The 23,202-nt window shown below is 51.1% G+C and overlaps 1 protein-coding gene across 10 annotated transcripts in view; it reads left to right on the top strand.

Moving 5' to 3' along the window:
* The window catches only part of PPP2R5C (protein phosphatase 2 regulatory subunit B'gamma), a 131,647-nt gene extending 125,297 nt beyond the window's left edge, over nt 1–6,350 (top strand). For 4 of the 10 annotated variants that reach the window (XM_061159435.1, XM_061159427.1, XM_061159433.1 and 1 more), the window contains one exon: nt 1,408–3,563. In XM_061159435.1, the coding sequence (XP_061015418.1) occupies nt 1,408–1,746 (339 nt within the window). In that variant the 3' untranslated portion in view covers nt 1,747–3,563. Of the gene's footprint in view, nt 1–1,219; nt 1,283–1,407; nt 3,564–3,584 lie in introns of those variants that run through there. The other 6 variants (XM_061159431.1, XM_061159436.1, XM_061159437.1 and 3 more) reach the window with 3 other exon arrangements.
* Nucleotides 6,351–23,202: the final 16,852 nt, after the last annotated feature.

The raw sequence follows: 23,202 nt of genomic DNA on the forward strand, positions 1-23,202 counted from the left end.
CTCTGTAGGGGATTTAGAGCACAAAACAGCATTCTTGCCTTGAGAAAGACTGTCAGTATTTCCGCAGTGGCTGCTCCTTCCCAGCTGGCTGATCTTCCGGCGGCCCCTGGAGGGCGTGTGGGGGGCGTGTCTCCTCCGCCTCCCTGCACGGTGGGCAAGGAAGCAGCCTCTCTGCTCATCCACTCCCTAGTCCTGAGTCACCGGGTGTAGACAGGGCGTCTCTCGGAGAGCTCTTCGTTTGCCAGTTTATTTTCATGAAACTCTTGAAATTAGATGATATGACGGAGCTTTCTGTGTAACTGACATTGCTACAAAACTCTCCCCGCCGCCCCAGGTTACCTTTAAATGTCTATGGATCTTATTCCTGGGTTGGAAGACTGTGCTATTAAGGTGTCAGTTCTCTCCCAAATTAATGCAACCCAGTCAAGAATCCCAACAGTCCCCCTTCTCTTTTTAAAGACATTGACCAGCTAATTCTAAAACTGATACAGAAATGCAAAGAACCTAGAATAGCTAAGATAACTCTGAATAAAGAATAAAGTTGGAAGACTAACACCACCCAATTTCAAGACTTATTATGGATTTCTATGGATCAGTTGAACTCCCCCCCCACCACAAATAGCAACCTACCTAGATGAAGAAATTTATAGTGCAGTCTCTTAGCTATAATATTTGATATGACAGGCTCTTGTCAGTTTGAAAGTATTTGGAGTCATATTCCTGAAATCCTCAAAAACACTGTCGTTAAAGCAAAGAGAAGATACTGAGATGCAGGGGAAATCTATATTCATCATTTGGAGACCAAACAGACTTAAGAGGTTATGCCGAAAACTAGGCTTTTCAGTTTTTATATTTAGTCATTTGAACATTCTCGATGCCCCCTTCAGTTTATTTTCAGCTGGGTTTATTTTTCCAAAATAACTCCACACTTCTTCAAAGTAATTTGAATGTGGGCTCACAGCTCACGTGAGGTAAACGGCAGCAATGCAGGAGCATCTTCTGCAGCGGAGGGAACCCTACTGGTCGTGCAGTGTACTGGGTTGGGATTCTGTGGAGAAATTCAATTACGTATTTACCTGTCAGAACTGTGGTTTGTATTTCTTCTGAGAAAACTGTGTAACCTTATGTAGAACCTCCAAAGAGAGCTAGTAAAGTTCGTGTGAATGACGTTCATATATCAGAGACATTTAAAATGTTGTGCAATTCTCATTTTTAACAGTCGGTCGGGAGGAAAGCAGTGTCGAGCATGCAGTTAAGGAAGGTGTAGAAAGACGGAAGGTGGGAAGTGAAGGTATTCCTCACTCAGTACGTAGAAGTGTATTTATAAGGCTTTTTCTATATTTAGGAAAAGAACTGACAATGCTGTGTACATGAAGTATTTTCCCTTTTTTCCCCCTGTCATTCCAGCTTGTGATGGTGAAGACAAAGGAATCTGGTCCCTCAGGAGACTTTGATGAGTTCTGTCCTAAATTAAGTAGTGAAAGCGTGCACTCTTACCGTGCGCCCACCCTGATGTTGCCTCCCCACTTCCTGAATAGATTGGGCCTTTCAGAGCTGCTGTCCCGCTGCGGACAGAGACCGGATCTTTCCGGCTCCCATCTCCGCGGAGGTGTCCAGGGCAGCATTTCCGTCTGTCTTGTCCACCCCACCATCAACAGCATGCTCACCAGCACACCCCTCCACCAGGGTCACTCGTCCAGGGTGACCGTCTGCATGACGTCTCTCTCCTGCCGCCCATGTTTCTGATTTTTTTTTTTTTTAACCTTTGTAGCTTGTGTAACTGCTCTCTGCTTTACACCCTGGTTTTAAATGGTTACATAGGAAGACTCAGCAGGTCCCTCACACTCTCTCTCTCCTTCCAGAAGTTTCCCTGGTCACATTTGCCTTCTCAATTTGCATTTGTTGGTTTGCAGCTCCCAGGTTTTTACTATCGCCTTTTTCTATGAAATATTTCTTCTCTTTGGAATGCATGTCGGCGGCAGTTATTAAATATTTCAAGTATCTGAAATGCTTTTGTTTTGCTTCACTTTGCCTTGATTTACAACTCAACATGGGACGGACATAAAATTCAGGGTGGAATTTCCCTCTGAGGTTCTCCTGGGTCGAAGGCAAACAGGTTCCACCGATGCGAGCACTTTTACAAGGGGCGTGACCATGACGGGCAGCCCCTCGGGGACTGGGGCCTCCAGTCTCCCGACGTGCTGGCGGTCCTGAAGCCATTTTACACCAGTTTCCGGGAGAGAAAATCAGAATTCCTGCCTTTAGCCATAAATGAACCTTAATAACCAAATAACATTTCTAGAAACAATCCTAAAATGATGTGACACAAAATTCTTTCCAAACCTTGACATTGCTATGGTTTTCATAGATAAATTTGCAAAGAACCGTTAAGAAATAGTAGCTCTGCAAAACTGCAGTTTTCATATATGGTTTCTGCAAGCCCCTGAATATTTTTTTTAAAGCACAGAGAAGCATCCTTTGCATATCATACCAGCAGTGCTGGCAAGCTGGCCACTGGGGAGTGTTAGAGATGTGTGCTTTTTGCTATCAAGTGGTTGACTTAGTACAAGTGTTTTCTGGTAGCTGTTCGCTCAGCACCACCCGAGTACTTCTATTTAAGTACCATCTCCCTTTTGCTGGAGACACTTAAAAAGGAAGTTGTGGTTCTTGTCAAAGTTCCTCACAAACCGGCTGCCTCTTGGTACATACGGTGTGTTTAGGTGACTTTGATGGCTTCTTGTTTTGTTTCAGATATACTGGTATTGATGCAATGGCCCTACTTCAAAATTGAATAATTTAACTATTATTCATGGAAATGGATGCTATTGGTATCTAAACTCCCCGTATTTCAGACCACCCTTTCTCAGCAGACACAATTCTCTAAATCCCCATGCAAACAGGGGCTCATTTAATTTTTTTCCTTCTTTTTTTTCCCCTAGTAAGACCAAAATGTCCTAAGTTTAGGGAAAAAATGGAATGGAGAGGGGAGTCTTATATCGTACCCTTAATGTTAGGAAATTTTATGTAGATAATTAATGTATAGTTTTTCTAAGTTCTAGAAGGTTTTCCCCCTACATGACCTACTTAATACCTCTCATTTTAAGTATCTTTTTTCAAATTTAATAGAAGTTTTAGACCTGTTGCTGGCTTTGAGTCCAGTTTAAATGTGTTGTTCATTCTTTCTTTTTATCTACCTCCAAGGGAAATTTCGACTTCCTGAAATGCCTCTGTAAGGGACACAACCATAAAATGGTTTTGGTGACATTTTATGAACTAGGAAGATTTTGCCATTTTTGAGATGTACTAAAGCTGATGAATTTGCAAAACAGAGGTATCCAATACCCTGGGCAAAACTGCACCTTTTAGAAGACCGCGATGCCAACACCGCGCACTCGGTCCCTGGGTTATCTCTTAATGGACGAGGCGTCCCCCCTCGGTCACTGCAGGGGTGAGGGCCACCCCGCCCTCTGGGCGTCCGGAGTCCTCAGGGGGGCCCCGGAGCGTGGGCTGCACCAGCTCAGAGAAGAGCGAGCTCACCTCCGGGTCGCCCGGTCTGTCGCCAACGCCGTGCGTTTCCATTGCAGGCACAGAAGGACCCGAAGAAGGAGCGGCCCCTGGCGCGCCGCAAGTCCGAGCTTCCCCAGGACCTGCACGCCAAGAGCGCCCTGGAGGCCCACGGCCGCACCGAGGAGCCGGCGCCCCAGGACGGGCGCTAGCCCCCGCGCCCGCCCGGAGCGAAGACACACTCCGTGTGCCATACCAGTCAGTCACACTCAATCCAAGCTTTCTCCAACCCCGTCTGTAGGCAATCACGTCCTTCTGCCTCCGCTCGAGACTAGGAGTTCAAACAATGGTGGCCGCCCAGGGCCGTGCGCACCACTCCCCCACCCCCGGGGTCCCCGCACGGTCCCATGTAAGACAGTTCCCCAAAATCAGAGCTAAGGAAAGCACCCCAGTCGTCACCTTCACGTTCTCCCCAAATGGGATTTGCGATCATTTAGGATAGGTGGGTCCTATGAGAATACCAATGGTTTTCAAATCAAAGGAACACTGTAAAAGAGCTTCACCTATTTTTTAAGACTGTACAGCCCTTCAGATTGTTATGCCAGCAGTTTCTTTTCTTTCTGGGTGGATTTTTGTTTTTTTTTTTTTTTTGGTCTGTTTTTGTTTTTAATCCCCTCGAGGTGGTTCTATGCTGTTGATCTTAACACAGCTCGCTGGGAAAATGACGTGACCATCCTCGCCGCTGTGTCTTCCCGAGGTATCACTTTACTCTGACCAGTGCCGTGCGCACCACGCCCTGCTGCTTCTGCGTGTCACAAAAGCCATATTTCCAGGTCTGTGGTCCAGCACCAGGGTCCCGGGAGTGAGCTCATAGGAGAAATTTGTTTTAAAAAAAAAATAGCTTTTTCTTGCCTGGAATTGGAACTTTAAAGTGGTGCGTTCAATGTCTTACTTTGCAGATGATTTTTCTCTACTTAACACGTTTGTTACCCTTGAATGAGGCTCTTCAATTGATAAAATTCTCTGAGAATTCCACACTTTGTAGAAAGTCAGAAGGGAATCATCTTGAGTGAGGCCAGCTCTCGGCCTGAGGCAGGCCACAGCCGTCTTTGGGCAGAAGTCACAGAATCAGCACCGTGGGCAAGCACCCCCTGCCTGCTTCCCATGGTGCAGTCCCCAGGGCTTCACGGAGGCAGCAGCGGCAGAGCAGCGACGGCCTCCAAGGAGTCTCTGTTGCAAAGAGGACACCTTAGTCGATGCCTCATAAGGAAAATACAGCGTCTGAGTCTTCAGTGGTCTTCAATGCTGCTAAATATTTCAGACTTCCTTGCATGTATTAAGCTCTTTGTTTTCAATGGAACAGCACGCGGAGAAAAATCTTTACACTTAAGGCTCTGTTCTTGATGTCTCTCCTGGTGGCCAGTATTTTGACTGACTTATCCTGCTCGAAAGCTATTTGAGATGCATACCGCTGCCCTCAACCAGTGATTCTAGTTTCCTGTGTCTCTGGCGTAAGATGCTATAACTTGATGTTAAATGTCTTGATGCTTCAAAGGCTTCCGTCAGGATCTCTCTCTCTCTCAAGGTCTGGGGGGACCCACTCAGACCCTGTGAGGAGCGGAGCAGACATGGTTCCCTGTGCAGCTCAGAGCCTCCTGCCCGTGGGTCTCACTTAAACCGCCCGCCCCCCACCCCCGACGGCGTGTATCTCCCTGGGTCCTGTCACTTGGAGGGAGCGGACCCCTGTGTTCGGAGCAGGTAGTCAATTGGGAGGCCACCCCAGCTGAAAGCGGGAGGAGAAACCTTCCTGAGAAACTTGACACTTTGCCTCCACTTTGCCATTATGAAATTTATCATTTTAAAAAAAGTTCAGATGCCTTCTCCTTTTGAGGGAAAAAGGGTGCTTTTCACTGTATAAAGCAGCGTCTTGTGTATCTCGATAAACCATTGTTTGAACTTCCGTCTTCAGCTGACGGAGCTCAGATGCCCACAACTCGGATGTTCTCGGCGTGTCCCGGAGAGGTCTCTGGGAAGCCTCTCTTGCCCGAGGGAAAAAACCAAAACCTCGGTGTCTGGGTGACGTGGAAAGCTCAGCATTTAGGAACATCTTTTTGTCTAGGTTTTCCTTCTGCTCTTTATTGAAGACAAACATTCACCAAAAAGGGAAAGAAAAAAAAAAAAGGTTTTGAGAGAAAATGATTTTCTTTGATGAGAGTATTATTTAATATTTTGGCCTCTTAAAGTTTTCCTAGTTAGAACTCGGATTCCCTGTGTAATTGTTCAGCTTACATATTATTACATAGATACACTGTTTATTCTGTACCAAATTGATTTCAAAAGTACTGCATTGAAAATAAACTGGTGACTGTTTTTCTTCATAAAGTACTGCGTTTGGCATCTTCACTCTTTCCAAAACGTATCTGTACATCAGAAATGTCACTATTCCGAGTGTCTTTTTAGTGCGGCTTTAGTATGGCTTCCTTTTAATATTGTACATACATTGTATCTTTGTTTTACGGTAATGAGTAATAAAAATGTAGACTTCATATTTTGTACAAAATGTCCTATGTACAGAATAAAAAAAAGTTCATAGAAACAGCAAAAATAGGTAAGTGGCACAATTATTTTTCTTTAGAGAATATCTGTAACTTTATGCTTTAGTGAAATGTTAAGTACCTACATATTTTTTAACATTTTGTAATTCAGAACTTTTCGTTTTGACATTGTTTATGAGGAGAAACTTCATACACTTGCCATTTAATATGCTCTTTTATCTAATTTTCAAAGAAGAAAAACTCTAAAAAATGGTGTATTATATGGACTAAATAAAGAACCTGTGACTTTTACTGCTCATCATGACGCTAAATTCAGCCATGGTGTTGGGCAAGCCGGTGCCGATTGCTGTCGGGTGACGATGAGGGGCGGGCTGGAAGGCCCTCGCTCAACACAGGTTGGGTGGCCGCCCTGCCGTCCACCACAGCCCTGTCTTCCCCGAGCCTTCCATAAGCTCTTTTTTTTTTTTTTTTGCTTCTCTAATGGAAAAAAAGTAGAGATGACTTTTTTAATGACCACCACTCGTTTAGCGAGTAGCCAAATGTGAGTCAGAACAGTGTATAGAAATGGAATGGAATTATCTGAGCCCTAACCATGACGTTTAAAAAGATTCTTGAAGGGCCGTTAAAGCCTTGAGTGCAGAGGAGGATGGCTGAGGAGGAGTTGGGGTCCCAGCTGATCCCCCCTCATCTTCCCGGGGGGCTCCCTGTCCTCACAGGTGCAGTTACAGAAAAGTCGCCCAGGATCAGCCGCTGCCTGGAGTCATGGGGACAGCTTCGCCCTCCTCAGGCCCCTCGCGGGTGAGCTGTGACCCAGGCCCCTCTGTTTCCTTGTCAGTCAAACGTCCCTGTGACTCCTCTCCACCCCACCCCACCCCCACCGACAACAGTGCCGGAGTCGCTCCTGGAGCGGGGGCTCGGCGACCACCCTGGGGACGTCCCCGCCTGTCTGGTGACGGGCGTTCTGGAGACGCACCCAGGCCGCGCCCCACCGCGGAGGGTACCGGTGTGACGTGTGACGGCCCTTCAGCGCTGGTGCAGCTGCTGGAGCGGCTGTCCTCAGACGGGGCCGTCCCGTGCCCGACCCCCTCTCCCCACCCCACACACACACCCCCCGACGTGCTCACACCAGCAGCACACGCAGAGTCAGAATATGCGCCAGGGGGTTGGCACTGATCAAGGGGCAGGACAGGGCGCCCGGCACCAAAGGTAGCCTGGAGGAGTCGGCCTGAGGCTGCACTCTCCCGGGCAGGAGCCCTGTGCGAGTCTTCACTGCCCTCTCCGAGTGCACTTGCTAGAAATCTCTCAAATTCCCGGTCAATTTAAGGGCAACTGTGACGGCCTCCTGCAGCCCCAGGGCCCACGAGGGAGGGCTGTGAGTGGAAGCTTCCACTCCGGCCAAGCAGGGGAGAGAGCCCCAGGGGACACAGGGTGTTCGGACCTCGCTGAAGGCAGGCGCCTCAGAACTTCCCCAGGTGAGCGCACAGCAGGTCGTGTCCACAGGAAGTGTCACTGTCGAGCGGATTGACTTAAAGCTTCCTCTCTTTTGGTCAGAGTCCAGATGATTCCGTGGTAAACGCTTCCGCTAGGAAACCTAGAGGTTGCTTCTTCCAGGATTGTTTCTCTGTGAGTTTCAAAAAGACTGGAGTAAAGAGCCTGCTGTGGAGGGTAAACTGAGCCAAACCCAACCCCAGGGCAGGTGGGGGCCTCTCGTATGACGGGCAGAGGAGAAAACAGGCCTCCTGGAGCCCAAGGGCAGCCTGACACTCAGTGGCCCTGGGTGGGGGGGGCTGTTGCCAGTTTCAGCATCCCAACATCAGCACCTCAGGCTCCCCGACTCCCCGGAAGGGCACGCGGAAGTGAGCGGAGCTGCTGTCCTCACGGTTCATGGGCAGAAGGATCCAGATGGATCCAGATGAAGTCAGCGCAGGGAGTGATTCGTGAGCCAGTGGAGTGGTCTGGGACCGGCTGGGAGCTCCCCACCCCGCTCCACCACCCAGCTCCTCCCCACCCCCCCCCACCCGCCCCCCCGGCTCCTCCTGGCCATCGTGGTCCCAGCCTTGGTGTCCGGTTTCATCGGGGGGTCAGTCACACTGACATAACTGACAAGGGTCGTCCAGTCCCCCCAAAGATGGAGCTGATTCTGTGCGGCCCCCACCCTAATCCCACCGTTAGCACAGACTCTCCAGGGAGGCCCAAGGCCCCCAGACAGAACACCGACACGCCTATCAGGCAGGACGTTCCCAGGGCTGAGAGGTGACCTGCCGGGAGCAAAGGGCAGACCTGTGTCGGGGCAAGGGGAGCCCTTGGGGACCCAGCCGCCTCACAGATGAGCGGGAGGCACAGAGAGGTTGGTTAACCGTCCCGGCCACGGCCAGCACGGGGCAGAGCAGGCGGCCCGGTGGCACCTGTGTGCGGGGCCTTTGACTGCTTCCACCACACAGGCACGTGGAGACAGGAAGAGGAGGGGCTGCCGGCTGAACTGTGAGACCTGCTTTCCGACGGAGCCGCTTGAGGAAGTGGAAGCTTCCAGAGAGGAGACTCATGAGCTGCCCGGCAGAGGGACAGAGATGGAAGAGGAGGCTCCATCGCCCCGGGAGGACGCAGCTCCACACCCGGGAGTGGCCCAGAGGCGACTGGTATTCAATAACATCAAATAAACCTGAAAACACGCCTCGCTTTACATTTTCCCCTTCAACTCAGAGTCTGAACGTGGGGGAAACGTGTTCCCTGCTCCCTGGGCTTCTAGAATAGGCTGGTAGGCGAGGGCATCCTGGTAACGAAGGAGTGGGGGGAGGGGAGGTGTCTAGGTAACCAGTCGTCTTGGTTACCCGCCCAGCCAGGCAGGGGCCCAGGAGTCTCCAGGGTGGGGATCTCTGGCAAAAGAGGCTTCCTGACTTCACTCATTCATTCATAACACGATGAACACCGCAGGCCCACTACCCAAACCAAGACGCAGTCCAGTAACTCTAAGTTACCACTGCCCAAACCAAGACGAAGTCCAGTAACTCTAAGATCGCTCCCTCGAGATCTTTCTTCTCCAGCCCGGAGACGGGCATGACTTCCTCTCAAAGCAAAGGTGCTTCATGGGTGAGGAGACCCAGGGCCACAGATGCCCGGTGAGCAGAAAAGCCACATCTCCCAATTCCCAGCCCCTTGCTCTTGTCGACATGATCTGAGACCCCAAATCTACCCCATCTACGGTGACACAGGAACCGTGTCGGATCCCTGATGGCCATGCCCGGCTCCCCACCGCCTGTCTGCACCTGTCTGCTCACACAGTGCTGGGCATGACGGAGGGCTCCTCTGTCCTCCAGGGCACTGAGCCTCCCTTTATGCCCACTCAGTCGTGTCTGACTCTCTGTGACCCCAAGGACTGTAGCCCTCCAGACTCCTCTGTCCATGGGATTCTCCAGGCAAGAATACCGGAGTGGGTTGCCATTTCCTCCTCCAGGGGATCTTCCAACCCAGGCATCAGACCCCATCTCTTTCATCTCCTGCATCAACAGGCAGGCTCTTTACCACTGTGCCACCTGGGTCAGGAAGCTGTCCTTCACCCGACATGCTTCTCCTCCACACTGTGGCTTCTCCTCCACACTTAAGCCTTCATGAAGCACGAACATTAATAGTAGTTGCCTAGTAATTCCCCACTTGACAACAATTGGCACTACTGTGTGCGACCCTCACCCCCTGGAAAAACTAGTCATACGGCAGCAATGTCGATCTGCCTCCAGACCTGCGGAATCTGGAATTCTAGGAACCCTGGTCTAGTTCAAAACCCTTGTTTTACAGAGAATGAAGCAGACCCAGAGACGGGAAAGCCCGGATGAAACTAGAGGATGCTGGTACCCAGCCCGTCGCACGCGTCTAATGACGCCTCAGAGTTGTGTGTTTGTGGGTCATCCTCTATGTTGCCTGCCACTTGTATTCTTTCTAGGTTGTGAATTTTTTAAATATCTCTCTAGGAAAATGAAATACTTAGGATAGGCAATGAGCTTCATATAGAAATGTTTTTTAACAAGTGAAAATTTAAATATTTTCAGAGTGAAAAAAAAAATCCTCATGGAATTCCCTGGTGGCCCAGTGGTTAGCATTGGGCTTTCCCTGCCAGGGCCCAGGTTCCATCCCTGGTGGGGGAACTAAGATCCCCCAAGCCGCACAGCACGTATAAATAAATAAGGCCCACATTAAAGTGAAAGTTGCTCAGTCGTGTCCGACTCTTTGCGACCCCACGGACTATACAGTCCATGGAATTCTCCAGGCCAGAACACTGGAGTGGGTAGCTGTCCCCTTCTCCCAGGGACCTTCCCAACCCAGGGATCAAACCCAGGTCTCCCGCATTGCAGGCGGATTCTTTGCCAGCTGAGCCACAGAGAAGCCCAAAATATTAAAATCCAAGTTTCTCAGAACATTTGGGAAAAGCATTTTGAATTATCTTCAGCCCATTATCCAGGATGTACCAGAAGTGCTCAGTCATTTATAACCACACATTTTCTATTTTTAAAAAAGTACCATATTTTTCACTTGTTGACCTTGCAAAATTTGAGTATAAAAAAAAAAAAAATCAAACCCAGGCTGCTAAGAGTGAAGATGTGACCTGAGTGAAGATAGTGGAAAGAATTCTGAACAACAGATGTCTGTGCATGTGTGGGTGCTGGGGCCTCAGGGTGCCTGGGACAGTCTCGACCCCACACACAGGGGCCGGCGCTGCAGGACGGGCCACACCTGCCTGCCGCCTCCCAGCCGCGACCCTGCTACCCTCATCCCAGGGACCGGCGCCGCCACCACCGCTGGTCAAATCTGGAAGCCAGCCTGCATTCTCCCTGCACTTGGAGTCTTAAATCCTGGAGGCCACACCTCCCAGGTGCACCTGTCCACCTGCCTTACCCAAACTTCGCTCTTGGGCCTCCATCCCCGGCTTCCATCGTCCCCTGGACAGTGTGACAGCCTTCTCTCCAGAGCATCTTAAACGGTGATCACCTCACCCTCTTGCTTAAAACCCTTGAGCGGCTTCACCAGACATTTAAAGCCTGAACTCCTTGCTATGGAAACAAGAGCCCCTGATCTGACTCCTGCCAACCTGTTCCATCACTGGTCTGAGTCTTACCTCTTCCCTGCCTCAGGGCCTTTGCACAGGCTGTCGTGCCCATGCCATCCCCAAAGTGGCCTGGCTGACTTCTTTTTATCCCCCAGGTCTAAATGGCCATGTCTTTTCCTCAAAGACGCCTTCTCTGACCACCCTATCGAATTGGATATCCCCCTTACTCTCAGTCCACCCCCTTTCCTTCAGAGCCCTGATACAATTTGCAATTTTGTTTCTCAGTTAAGAGCCCCCACCCCCAGACAGGGACCTCACCTGTTTTTCATTGTATGTCACCTGCGCCCAGCTCTGTCCCTGGGATACTCTGCTCACTCGGTTAAGCGAATGAAGGTACAAAGGGCTGGACGCCCGCCCGAGAGGGGCTGTGCTCCCGGAGGAGGCGGCCGTGGGGAAGAGGACCCTTTGGCCCTCATCCCATCGGTGTTTATGGGATGCGCCAGGCAGCGATGGTGGGGATGAGCAGCACAGACCTCAGCACCCGGGCAGGGAGAGGGTGGGGTGCTGCAGGGGCACCCCACTGGGCTGCGCCCACTGAGGGCGGAGAATATTTCAGGCAAAGGGATGCGCTCAAAGACCCAGAGGTGGGAGAGGCCTGAAGTTCTGCTGGGGCTACGCTGTCACCAGACGGCCCAGGGACAGTGGTCATGAAATGAGGCTGTAGATGTGTGCAAGGGCCAGCGGAATGCGGACTTGAGCCCATGGGCGGTGGGCAACCGAAAAGGATTCTACCCACAGTGGGTGACAAGATTAGAACAGGCAGGTGACATGTAAACCCTGCAAGTTGACGAGAGCTAAGGCCAGCGGGGGCTCCTGCGCAAAAGAGTGAGGACCGGCTGGGAGGAGCTGGAGCCGCCTGAGGGTGCCAAGTCTCTGCTGCTGCTGGGACTCGGGGTACCCGGCGGAGGAGACCCTGCCATGCCAGCGAGTCAGGCTGGATGGCAGAGGGAGGAAGGGTGGTGCCCGGAGAAGGCTTGCAGGACCCCGTTGCACAGAGAATGGCTGGCTTGCCACCCACGGGGAATGTCCACTTGGTCTCTCTCGGGCTGTGCGTGGACCCAGGAGGCAGCCCGGGGACAGAGACTCGGAGGGCACGTGGCCTGCCCCGTCCTGAGCAGAGCAGAGCTGGTACCTCATCCAGGCGACGGGAATCCAAACACTACTCTCATCTGTCACCCGCCCCTGCCCACCCAGGCCCTTGACCAGACCTGGCAGGCCTGCCAGAAAGAGGGGCAGCAAGGGGATCAGGGGGCTTCCAGGTGTCGCTGGTGGTAGAGAACCCACCTACCAATGTGGGAGACGTAAGAGACACGGGTTCAAGCCCAGGGTCACCAAGATCCCCTGGAGGAGGGCATGGAAACCCACTCCAGTGTTCTTGCCTGGAGCATCCCATGGACAGGGGAGCCTGTGGGCTACAGTCCATGGGAACACGACTGGAGTGACTGAGCACATATGCATGCTCGCGAGGAGATGCAGCGCTAAGAGAAGGAAGGGAGGAGGAATCCACGTAGAGGCACAGGTTTGGGGCAAGTAGAGGAAGGAGGAGCTCTCTGATCCCCTGGATTTTCTGTGAATCCTGAGTGTGCAATGAGGCTATACTGAAAGTGAGGCCAGTGCTGTGATTCTTTCTGGCCGCACGGGGCGAGGTGGGGGGGGGAGGCCCCACCTCCCACCACCTGCTTGCCCCCTCCTCCAGGAGTGAGGTTTTGTGATTTAGTTTCTTGGGCTTCAAATCACTGCGGGTGGGGACTGCAACCATGAAATTAAAAGACCCTTTCTCCTTGGGAAAAAAGCTATGACAAACCTAGACAGTGTACTAAAAAGCAGAGACATCACTTTGCCAACAAAGGTCCATATAGTCAAAGCTACAGTTTTTCCAGTAATCGTGAACGGATGTGCGAGTTGGACCTGATGCTGGGAAAGACTGAAGGCAGGAGAAGGGGACGACAAAGGACGAGATGGTTGGATGGCATCACCAACTCAATGGACATGAGTTTGAGCAAACTACGGGAGACAGTGAAGGACAGGGAAGTCTGGTGTACTGCAGTCCATGAGGTTGCAAAGAGTCGGACATGACTAAGTGACTGAACAACAACAATAGAATTAATTCTCCATGAAACCTACTCTTTCAAGGGCACTACAGGTGATGACCCAGAATTCACAAGAGGAAGCTGGCCCTTCTCTCACTATAAAGGAAGAAAAAGAATCAGTTTCCTCTGATGGGTCCACCCTGGGGTGCGTCCCTCTAAGCTCTGAGGAGACGTCAAGCAGGCGATTACCGTAATGCTCCCCAGTCCCGATGATGCCAGAGGACCCATCCACTCATGGCCACTTTCCAGCTGGCCCTCCGAGGCTGGGCTCTAGGGAAGAAAGTGTCCTGCAGCCTGTAGCTTGGGCTGCAATTCCAGTTCCCTCGCCCTCCAGGCTCCCATCTGTGAAACGAAGATAATGGTTCAGTCCTTGGAGGTGTTTGGGAGGATTCAAGAGATGATCATTTAAAGCAGGCAGAGGAAGCCCAGCAGATGGCACCTGCTGTAATTGTGATGTATCCTCACCCCGTTTCACAGCGAGAAAACAAGGGCTCTGAGAGGGAAGGGGGCTCATCCATGGAAAGTCAGCCACCCTGGTGGGATACGCTTGTCACCACGGAGCTGAGAAAGAAATTCACATTGCAGTGGGGGGGGGGGGCGGGCAGGGGGAAAGAGCATTTTCGTTTATTGTTGATGGATATGCAACCTGCATAACTCTTTAGAAGGGCAGTTGGGTAATGTTTAAAATATTAAATATTAAAAATATTTTGAGAACTTCCCTCGTGGCCCAGTGGTTTAGAATCCACCTTCCAATGCAGGAGAGGTGGGTTTGATCCCTGGTCCGAGAAGATCCCACAAGCAATGGGACAATGAAACCCAAGCGCCACAGCGACTGAAGCCCACAGTCCCTAGAGCCCGTGCTCCGCAAACAAGAGAAGTTACCACACGGAGAAGCCCGAGCATCACAACTAGAGAGCAGCCCCCACTCGCTGCAACTAGAGAAAGCCTTCATGCAGCAACGAAGACCCAGCGCAGCCAACTAACTAAATAAGTAAATTTTTAAAAAATGACTTTACCTTCCAATGCAGGGGGTCCCTTCACCTGGTCAGGACAGGTAAGAGCTCACATGTCTCCTAGCAAAAAAAAAAAAAAAAACATAAAACAGAAGCAATATTGTAACAAATGCAAGAAAGACTTTAAAAGCGATTCACATCCCCAAAAAATCTGTAAAAAAATCTTCTAAATGTCATGCCTTTCACACTGCAAGTCGGCTTCCGGGCACTTAGCCACCAGTAACACTCACAGAAGAGAATGATGGCTGTCAGCCTGAGATGGTCACAGGAGCCTTGTTCTCTACAGTGAAAAGTGGTGGAAGCCACAGAGAATTTATTCATAAATAAAGGTGCATCCTGAGAACTTAGAGCTCCTGGCACACAACAGCCCCATCCAAACCCCAGCACGAAGAGATGACGAAACTCCAGCACGGGTCCTGTGGCATGAGGCAATGTCCCTAGGAGGACCCCAGGACCCCCCTCCCCATTAAAACACCTGCCTGAGAAAGCCAGCAGACAGCCCCAGGAGAATTTTCCATTTGTTCCAGCCGACCCCTGACCACAGGCCCTGACTTCCCTTCTAGAGTGTTTACTAAGAAGGGCTTGCAGTTGTGAACCTTCCTCTGCCCCTTTGAGGCGAACAGGTACCTCCCACAGCCCAGGAGTGTCTTTCTCAAGGACCTGAAAGTCATTCCCTTGAAATGGACTCAGAAGGAAGGATACAGCTCCCATGGAGGTAGAAGTTTGACCCAGCCGCCCAGTCTGATCTGCACTCACCCACCCTTGGTGATTTTGCACTTGAACCCCCACCCTCCACACGCCCCTTCTGACTCACTCATCCTCTCTTTAAAACACCTGTAACCTCTGCATAAGTCAGAGCAGAACTCAGCTTTCCCCCTGCAGTCTGTAGTGACTGAATGATACCTGTTTTCACCGTTTTAGCCGATGTCAGCTGTGTTTACCCTTGACCACCCGTAGCATGGAACAGTGTGTAAAGTTTAATGAAAGTTCTCCAAGCACTTACAGTAGTGCCTGGAACACATTCAGGGGATTATTATGATTATTATCATTTTTCATCTGTTGGAAAAAGGAATGCATTAGGAGTGTGCACACAGAAAGATATATCGAGCCGCAGGCCTAAGGTGAACATATTTTATGTTTTCAACAGTTCCATGACAGTTTTTAAAAATGGACAACGTGTTAAAACTGTATGTTCTCACATGGAAAGTTATTCAAAACATATGTTTAGATGAAACAAGCAAGGTCCAAAACAGTTTGCATAATAGAATGACATTATATGCATACACATATATAGCATCCCAAAATATAACATATATATACATATATTACTGTTGTCCAGTCACTAAATCGTATCTGATTCTTTGCGACTTCATGGACTGCAGCAAGCCAGGCTCCTGTGTCCTCCACTGTCTCCCAGAGTTTGCTCAAATTCATATGTATTATGAATATATGTTATATATAATAAAGATATACATATATGTCTTTGGAAACCTGATGCAAACTCATTGGAAAAGACCCCGATACTGGGAAAGATTGAGGGCAAGAGGAGAAGGGGGATGAGATGGTTAGATAACATCACCGACTCAATGGACATGAGTTTGAGCAAGCTCCTAGAGATAGTGAAAGACAGGGAAGCCTGCTGTGCTGCAGTCCATGGAGTCCCAAAGAATAGGACACAACTCAGCAATATGTATTATACCATACGCTATATATAATGTCAGTATTGCAAAAAATAAATATTCCAAGAGCTTATGTATTTCTGGAATATGTGCACTGATCTTACACATGTACGTTCCTGGTTTTTTAAAAATCGTGCATCACCTATCAATGCAACATTTGGAGTCAGCCGGACCGCTGCCTCTCAGGCCATTACGCTGATCTGCAGTCTCCCTCTTCACCACCAGAGAGCGCCAGAAGCACCCACAGAGATTTCCCCACCCTCTGGCATATGGGATGCCTGAGCCTCCTCATGTTTAACTGTTTCTACATAATTGCTGGTCAGATTGTGCTGTAAACTGAACACGCAGTGCTTCTTGATGCATTCTCCCAGCATCATACCCTTTAAGTGAAATTAAGCTCTTGTGAGATGAAAAAAACATTAACTCGGTTATGTTTCTCCAGCCTAGTCCAAATCATGGTGGGCTCTTCTAAGCTGGAAGGGGAGAACGGAATTTTTTTTTTAATTGAAGTAAAGCTGATTTACAATCTTGTGTTAATTTCTGCTATACTGTGATTGTTATACATATATATTCTTTTTTATATTCTCTTCCACTATGGTTTATCACAGGATGTTGGGTATAATTCCCTGTGCTATACAGTGGGACTCTGTTGTTCATTTATTCTATATGTAACAGTTTGCATCCGCTAACCCCAAGCTCCCAGTCCGTCCCTCCCCCACCCAGAAGTAATTCTTACTGAGCACCTACAACATGCTGGACTTTCCCTCTGCACACAGCATCTTATCGAATTTTCACAACAATTAGGTTAGTGTTCTTAATCCCCACTTTTCAGATGGGAACACTGAGATTCCGAGGGATTGATTGACCCAAGCACACCAGCTAGTCACTAATAGACTGTGAATCCAAACGCAGGCCTGCAGGGTCCTAAGATTTTGTTTACCCTCTATAAAGCCCTCACTTGTCTCCAAATTTATGAATTTGTTGTTGTTCAATTGCTCAGTCGTGTCCGACTCTGAGACCCCAGGGACTGCAGCACGCCAGGCTTAAGAAAATAAATCCAAGGTATATTGGTGGGAGACCCGCAATCAGAACTCAGGTGTCCAGGTATCCAGAATGTGTTCTTGCTAATGCTCCCTCTGCCTTCAAGTCTGGTGTGTGCCCAGCTGGGACCAGTGCAGAAATACCAAGGCCTGGCATCACTTTCTGACTTGCCATGTTGTTCAAAATTCAAAATGAAAAGCAGTAAAAAAAAAAAAAAAAAAGGGCAAAAAACCCTCTCCTTCCAACCCTCTGCGCCCTCCCTGCCTGAAACTATCCACTCACCCAGTTCCACTCCCCAGAGGCAAACTTGCTTGTTTTTCCAGAGATTATCTTTAATGTTTGTAATACAATCAATGCTGTTTTATTCAGAGTTGCCTACGGCTATGGCTATGGTCTCCCCCAAAACCCAAAAGCAGTGTCACCCAGAATTTTTATTACTACTATTCCCAAATTATAAAGACAAAACTCGAGCCCTTGGGATTTGCAGTGAACTGCCCAAGGTCCCCCAGCTGGATGACCGAGGGTCTGACCCTAGGGCCGGCTCTCTGACCGGGCAGGGCCCTGAGTCCCGCTCTGCCCAGTGTCCCCTTTGTGTCTGTCACTCTCTCCTGCCTTCCTTCTCCTTCCACGCTGTAATCACTTCTAAATCCTCACCTAACTCAAGTGTTGCTCAATTTGAATCACAGGTAGGAGGACCTTAATGATGGGTCCAGCCCCCACACTTTACAGATGGGCAAACTGAGGCCCAGAGAGGCTCCTGCAAATGTTCAGATTTCCACAACCAGCCTTTGTTCAGCTGTTCCCTTTACCACCTCAGTCTGCCCAACTGCCTCCTGCCCTTGAACTGCTCACATAAACAGCCAGCCAGCTCTTCCTGCCAGAGCACCCCTAGTTCACCTTCCTCTCATCGGTCCGCACGCTCCCAGCAACCCTCCAAGGGTCAAAACGCTGGCCCTGCCACCTTCTCTCCTCTCCTCCTGTGATAGCTGGCATCTTAGCCATGCTGCTACCCCCTCCACCCTGACTCGGCTATTAGCTATTTATCCTTCAGTCTTAGACATCCCTGGTGACCCATCCAGAGGCACTCACGACCTGTCCCTCAGCTCTAACCTCACTGTATCTCCCGTAGACCGTGAGCTCAATGGGTACAGAGCCTGCGCCCGTCTTGTTCATCACTGTGCCTCCAGGGTCTGGCGCTGTGCTTCACCCTCCACTGGCTGGTTAAGCTCAGTCAAAGCCGGATGAAAGAATGAATGGTTGAACCATTCGCCGGAAAGAAGAGGCTGACTCCACCAGGCAGTTGTGCAATCAAAAGTTGTCTACAGGTAATACCAAGTGTGTAGAAGTGTTCCTTTGGAGCAGACTGAGGCGTGTGCACGGGGTAACTTGGAGAAATAACGTTAGGATAGTCTCTTCCCTCTAATAAGCACCTCTGAACATCTGTGACAGATTCTATGCTGAGGAAAAAAAAAGCCAAAGGATGGACTAAGTGGGGCCCCCTTAGTCCTGCCAGAGTTCTTAGCATATAAACCTGATTAAGGCCCGACCACCACCAACCCACAGGGGCTCCTACACGGCCTGTGTGTTAGTCGCTCAGTCGTGTCCGACTCTTGGTGACCCCATGGACTGTAGCCCACCAGCCTCCTCTGTCCATGAGATTCTCCAGGCAGGAATACTGGAGTGGACTGCCATTTCCCACACGGCCTATCCTAAGTATAATCTGAAGGGGATCCCAGAAAGTCCAGTCAAAGTATCCGGCTTAAGTATCCCTAGTCTAGATGGAACGAGGAATCTCAAATCAGGGCTTGGAGCGCGAGCCAAGTCAAGACAAAACCGGGGGCGGAACCCAAGGCTTCGGAGGAGGTCGCGTGAACCAGGCCTTTAGGGCCAGGGCAGGGACGGCCACGGGAGGCCCTTAGGCCCATTTTGAGAAACTCGTCCCATTCGCCAGAAACAAGGGAGCCGAGTATAGGTTTCGGGTGAGAAAGACTGCAAACTGCAGGCGGGCTCGGAAAGATGACGCGAGCTGCGCGCGAAGACGCACGTCCTCCCCTCCCGATGCATTCTGGGGCTTAAAGTCACCAATCAGACAGCAGTCTCGCGAGCGAGCGAGATTCACGCAGAGGACGGAGATCTCGGAGAGAGATTCCCGCCCCCTGGCAGGGATGGGCCAATCCCAGGGCGTCCGGTCCACAGGGCCGCGGGGCACGTGACCGCGCCGACGCCGGGGCACGTGACCTCAGCGGCCGCGCCCGGGGTAAAGGGCTTAGAGAGATGTGGAATCAAGACGAGCTTTCGGCCGGCGAAGCTCGCGGGCTGCCGGCGGGTTCCGGCGTCCGCACGCCGCCGCCGTGGGCAAGTCTCAACCCTGACTGAATAAGGAGCCCGCCGGAAACTTGGTCCGGCCTTCAGTGCCCTCACCTGTGAGACGGGCCCAGGGCTGCCCCCAGGCCAGGGGAGGCGGGGTGCGTGGAACGCGCCGCCGGCTAGGAAGCGGCGCGAAGGCCAGGCGGGACTCGGCAGCCCCGGGAAGCGGGTGCCCGGTTCCACCAGCCCGGGAAGCTGACCGCGGTTTACGCGCTGAGCAGAGCCCGCTGTCCTTGTCTGACTTCCGGGGCCAGCCGTCCAGAGTGGGTGTGTGGCGGTGCGAACCGCTTGCTCGCCCTGTGTTGTCTTACTAGGTCTTAACAGCAGCGGTGTGGGGGTCGGCGTCGTAGAGGGGGTCAGTGCTGAGGCTACACAGCCTGGACGCGAAGGAGCCAGGGTTGGACCCAGGTGTCCGCCTGCTCAGCCCGCAGGCCTTCCACTAGGTGGCTCCTGCACCCGGAGGAACCCATGCAGCTCCTCCAGAAGGGACTCGGCTCTCGTCGGTGAGAACCGCCTGGCCGTCGTGCCCCTTTGATCTCCATCGTCGGCCCTGGTGTCTGGAAGACCAGGCCCCTGGTCTTCTGGGAGCATACTCAGGATGCTGGAAGGGCGGGCGGGAGCTGCGAGTTTCACCGTAAAGGGAGGAGCGGGCCCTGAGCCGACGCGGCATGGCCACCCCGGGACCCTTTCCCCAGAGAACCAGAGCCACCCACTGCCTCTTTAGGAGGTCTGATCCCCCTCAAGAGGAGGGGCTCTGTGACCCATGCTGTCATCACAACAGCCCCTGCTTCTCACTTTCTTTGTTAAGAGGCTTAAAAAGTGTTCGGTTTGCTGCAATGAGTAAAGGGGTACCTGTGTTACACCCCATGCCACCACCACACACAGCATAATTTCCTTTGTTATTGACATCTTACATTGGTATTTCCTTTGTTATTGACATCTTACATGGGTGGTGCGTTTGCTACAGTTGATTAAACGGTATAGACACGTAATTGTTAACTGGAGTCCACAGCTTGTTCAGAGTTTCTTGGTTTTTTCCCCAGTATGTTTCTGCTGTGTCAGGATCCCGTCCAGAATACTGCATCACGTGTGATTGTCCGCCTCATTTTTTTATTGTGAAGGTGCAGTATTGAGAGATGAGGTTAAAGAAGCACAGACTTGCTGAACTCCTTTCTCCTTGGCTTCAAGTCTGAGTGGATGCTGGGGCGGAAGCTGCTCTGGGGGCTGCGTTCTGTGTTGTGTGTGACAAGTGGCAGCCGAGGGGGCCCTGGGTTGCGGGGAAAGGCAGGCTCCGAGGAGGAGTTCCTTCCAGAGCAGCGCATCCGGCTGGGGAGTTTCTGTTTAGAGTAGAAATTTTCTGTTTGGACACGGACAGTGGTGATGGCTGCCACCGATTGTACACTTAGAATGCTTCCGTTTTATGTATGAGTGCGTGCATGCTAAGTCACTTCAGTCGTGTCCAACTCTGTGCGACCCTGTCAACTGCAGCCGGCCAGGCTCCTCTGACCATGTGATCCTCCAGGGGAGAATACTGGAGTGGGTTGCTATGCCCTCCTTCAGGGGAATCCTCCCAACCCAGGGATCAAACTTCTGTCTCTTATGTCTACCTGCATGGGCAGGTGGATTCCTTACCACTAGCGCCACCTGGGAAGCCCCAGTTTTGTGTATATTTTACCACACTTTTTTTTTCAAGCTGAAGAAATAAATGTGCAATTTAAAAAAGATATCTGGTCTTAGCTTTTCAATAAAGGAAACCTGTATGTATATGCTAAACAGAACTAAACAGAACTGTGCCCAGAAGGCCCTACATTCCTCCCAGACCTGGGATCAGGGCTCAGTGCAGACCGGGCTCCAGCACTGCCATCACTAATACTAGTAACAGCATTAACAAGAGCTGCTGTGAGTGATCTCTCACTGTTCTGGCAGCTCTACCGCCTTATCTCACGGGTTCCTCACAGAGCTGCAGGAGCAGTTACGTTCATTAGCTTCATTTAAAGACGAGGAAGATGGCACAGAGAAGTTAGGGGACTCACCCAAGGTCACGCCGCTGGTAGTGGCAGCACCAGGATCCCAGCAGAACCAAAACTTCCTCACCACCCCCTGCCATGCCAGCCTCACATTCCAAACCCCTCCAAAGGCAGCTTGGTAGCGGAAGAAAGGTATCCTTCAACAAGCCTGCGAGCGAGGCTGGTGGGTGTCTGCGGAGCCCTTCATCCGGTGGAACTGTCAGCGGGAGCCGCTGGTCGCCTGCTGTGTCAAACGCCGCCCTGGTTTACTGAGCACCTGGGTCTGCTCTGGGCCGGGGTGCTCCATGCATCACCTGGAGGTCTCTAGCCCCACACTGGCTTGATTTCAAGTTCCACCAAAACATTCCGTAGCCAAGTAATTTGGGGAACACTGCACCTCCCTGCCCCCTAGAGAATCACGTGGCTTTCGCATAGATTTCACATGCCGCGGAAAAGTCCTGTCCTTAAGCTTTGTTTAGCATAGGGATTCCCAACCTCACTTGATCCCAGAGGCCCATTTTCAACGTACAACCAGCCCCCACCCTCCAGGTTACAGGGCACAGTTTCTCCAGGCAATACTGGGCAATGTGCTTCTAAACACAGCATCTCATTTCTTCACGGGCAAGGAACAGACATAGAGCTTAAGTGGCTTAACCACGGCCCCTTCTTGCTCAATTTAGAAAATAAATACAAAATTGCTTAGGATAGAGAAACAGCAATTGTCAGACTTAAAGAAGGCCGACTAGCAGTGAACAGGGGATTCCAGCATCTATTGGGGTCAAGGAAATAGTATGTGTTTGCTGATGAAACACTACGTCCTGTCACTTTCAGGGCCAAATTGGGGTTTTATCTTGTCAATAAAATTGTGGACATGTCCACTCCGCCTTCATGCTGAAAAGGGACCGTTGCACTGAGGTTCGACAAAGTCCCAGCTAGCAGGACACCATGCCCTGTGCTCTGCACCTCACCGGATAGGGAGTCCCACTGGGGATTTGGGTCGGGGGCGGGGGAAGGCTGTAAAATGTGTCCATCCCTTGAAGTAAAGGAGGAAACTGTTTTTGTCAAAGTGAACAATTGGATGCTTAACCCTCCAAGCAGATATTTGGATGACCACGCTGCCACCCTAGGCCAGTGATCCATTTTACAGATGGAAAGTGGAGGCTCAGAGAGCGGCTGCTGGGGGATGTTTGGGCAAGAGAGGGAGCAATGGCAGCCCCTCTGTGCTTGGTGCTACATTAGAGACGGTGTAGGGGGGAGAGATAGCCCACGCTGTCTTGATGGTTAAAGGGCTCTAGGCATGCGCAGTATCACCTGAGTTTGATCTCTTCGTATGGTCTTGCTACCTATGAGATCTTAAGCAGGTTACTTCTGCCTTCGACTGTATCACCCTGTGTTCAAACTGTGGTGATAATAATCTCTCTCACCAACGTTGTGGACGTCAGATAAAGCCATCAGATCAGGCTAGCTCATGATGATGCACAGCCGTGCCTGTCACAGGCATGACTGTCCAGCCACAAACATGTGTGCGGGCCATTCCACTGGCTCCATTTTCTGTAACAGCCTAATTTCTGACCCCAGTTCCCATCCCACGATTCCACGGGGTCTGTTCCAGAGTTCTGCGTGCTCCTGAGTCAGGACTCCCGCAGGAACAGGGTCTGGGCTGGGGGTGATGGGATCTGCTGGCCACTCCTCACCCATCCACACCAGTCACTGCAGCCCCTGGATCCGATGCCACAGTGCTGCTCCCAGCCTCGAGGGCTGCTTTGGTGAGCCTGTCGGGGGTCCTGCACCTGAGCGCACCCCTTCCATTGCTCTCTGGGGGCCCGTGGGCAGCAGGCCTGGGACCCCCTCA

This window comes from Dama dama, chromosome 13 (assembly GCF_033118175.1).
Source record: "Dama dama isolate Ldn47 chromosome 13, ASM3311817v1, whole genome shotgun sequence".
NCBI lineage: Eukaryota > Metazoa > Chordata > Mammalia > Artiodactyla > Cervidae > Dama > Dama dama.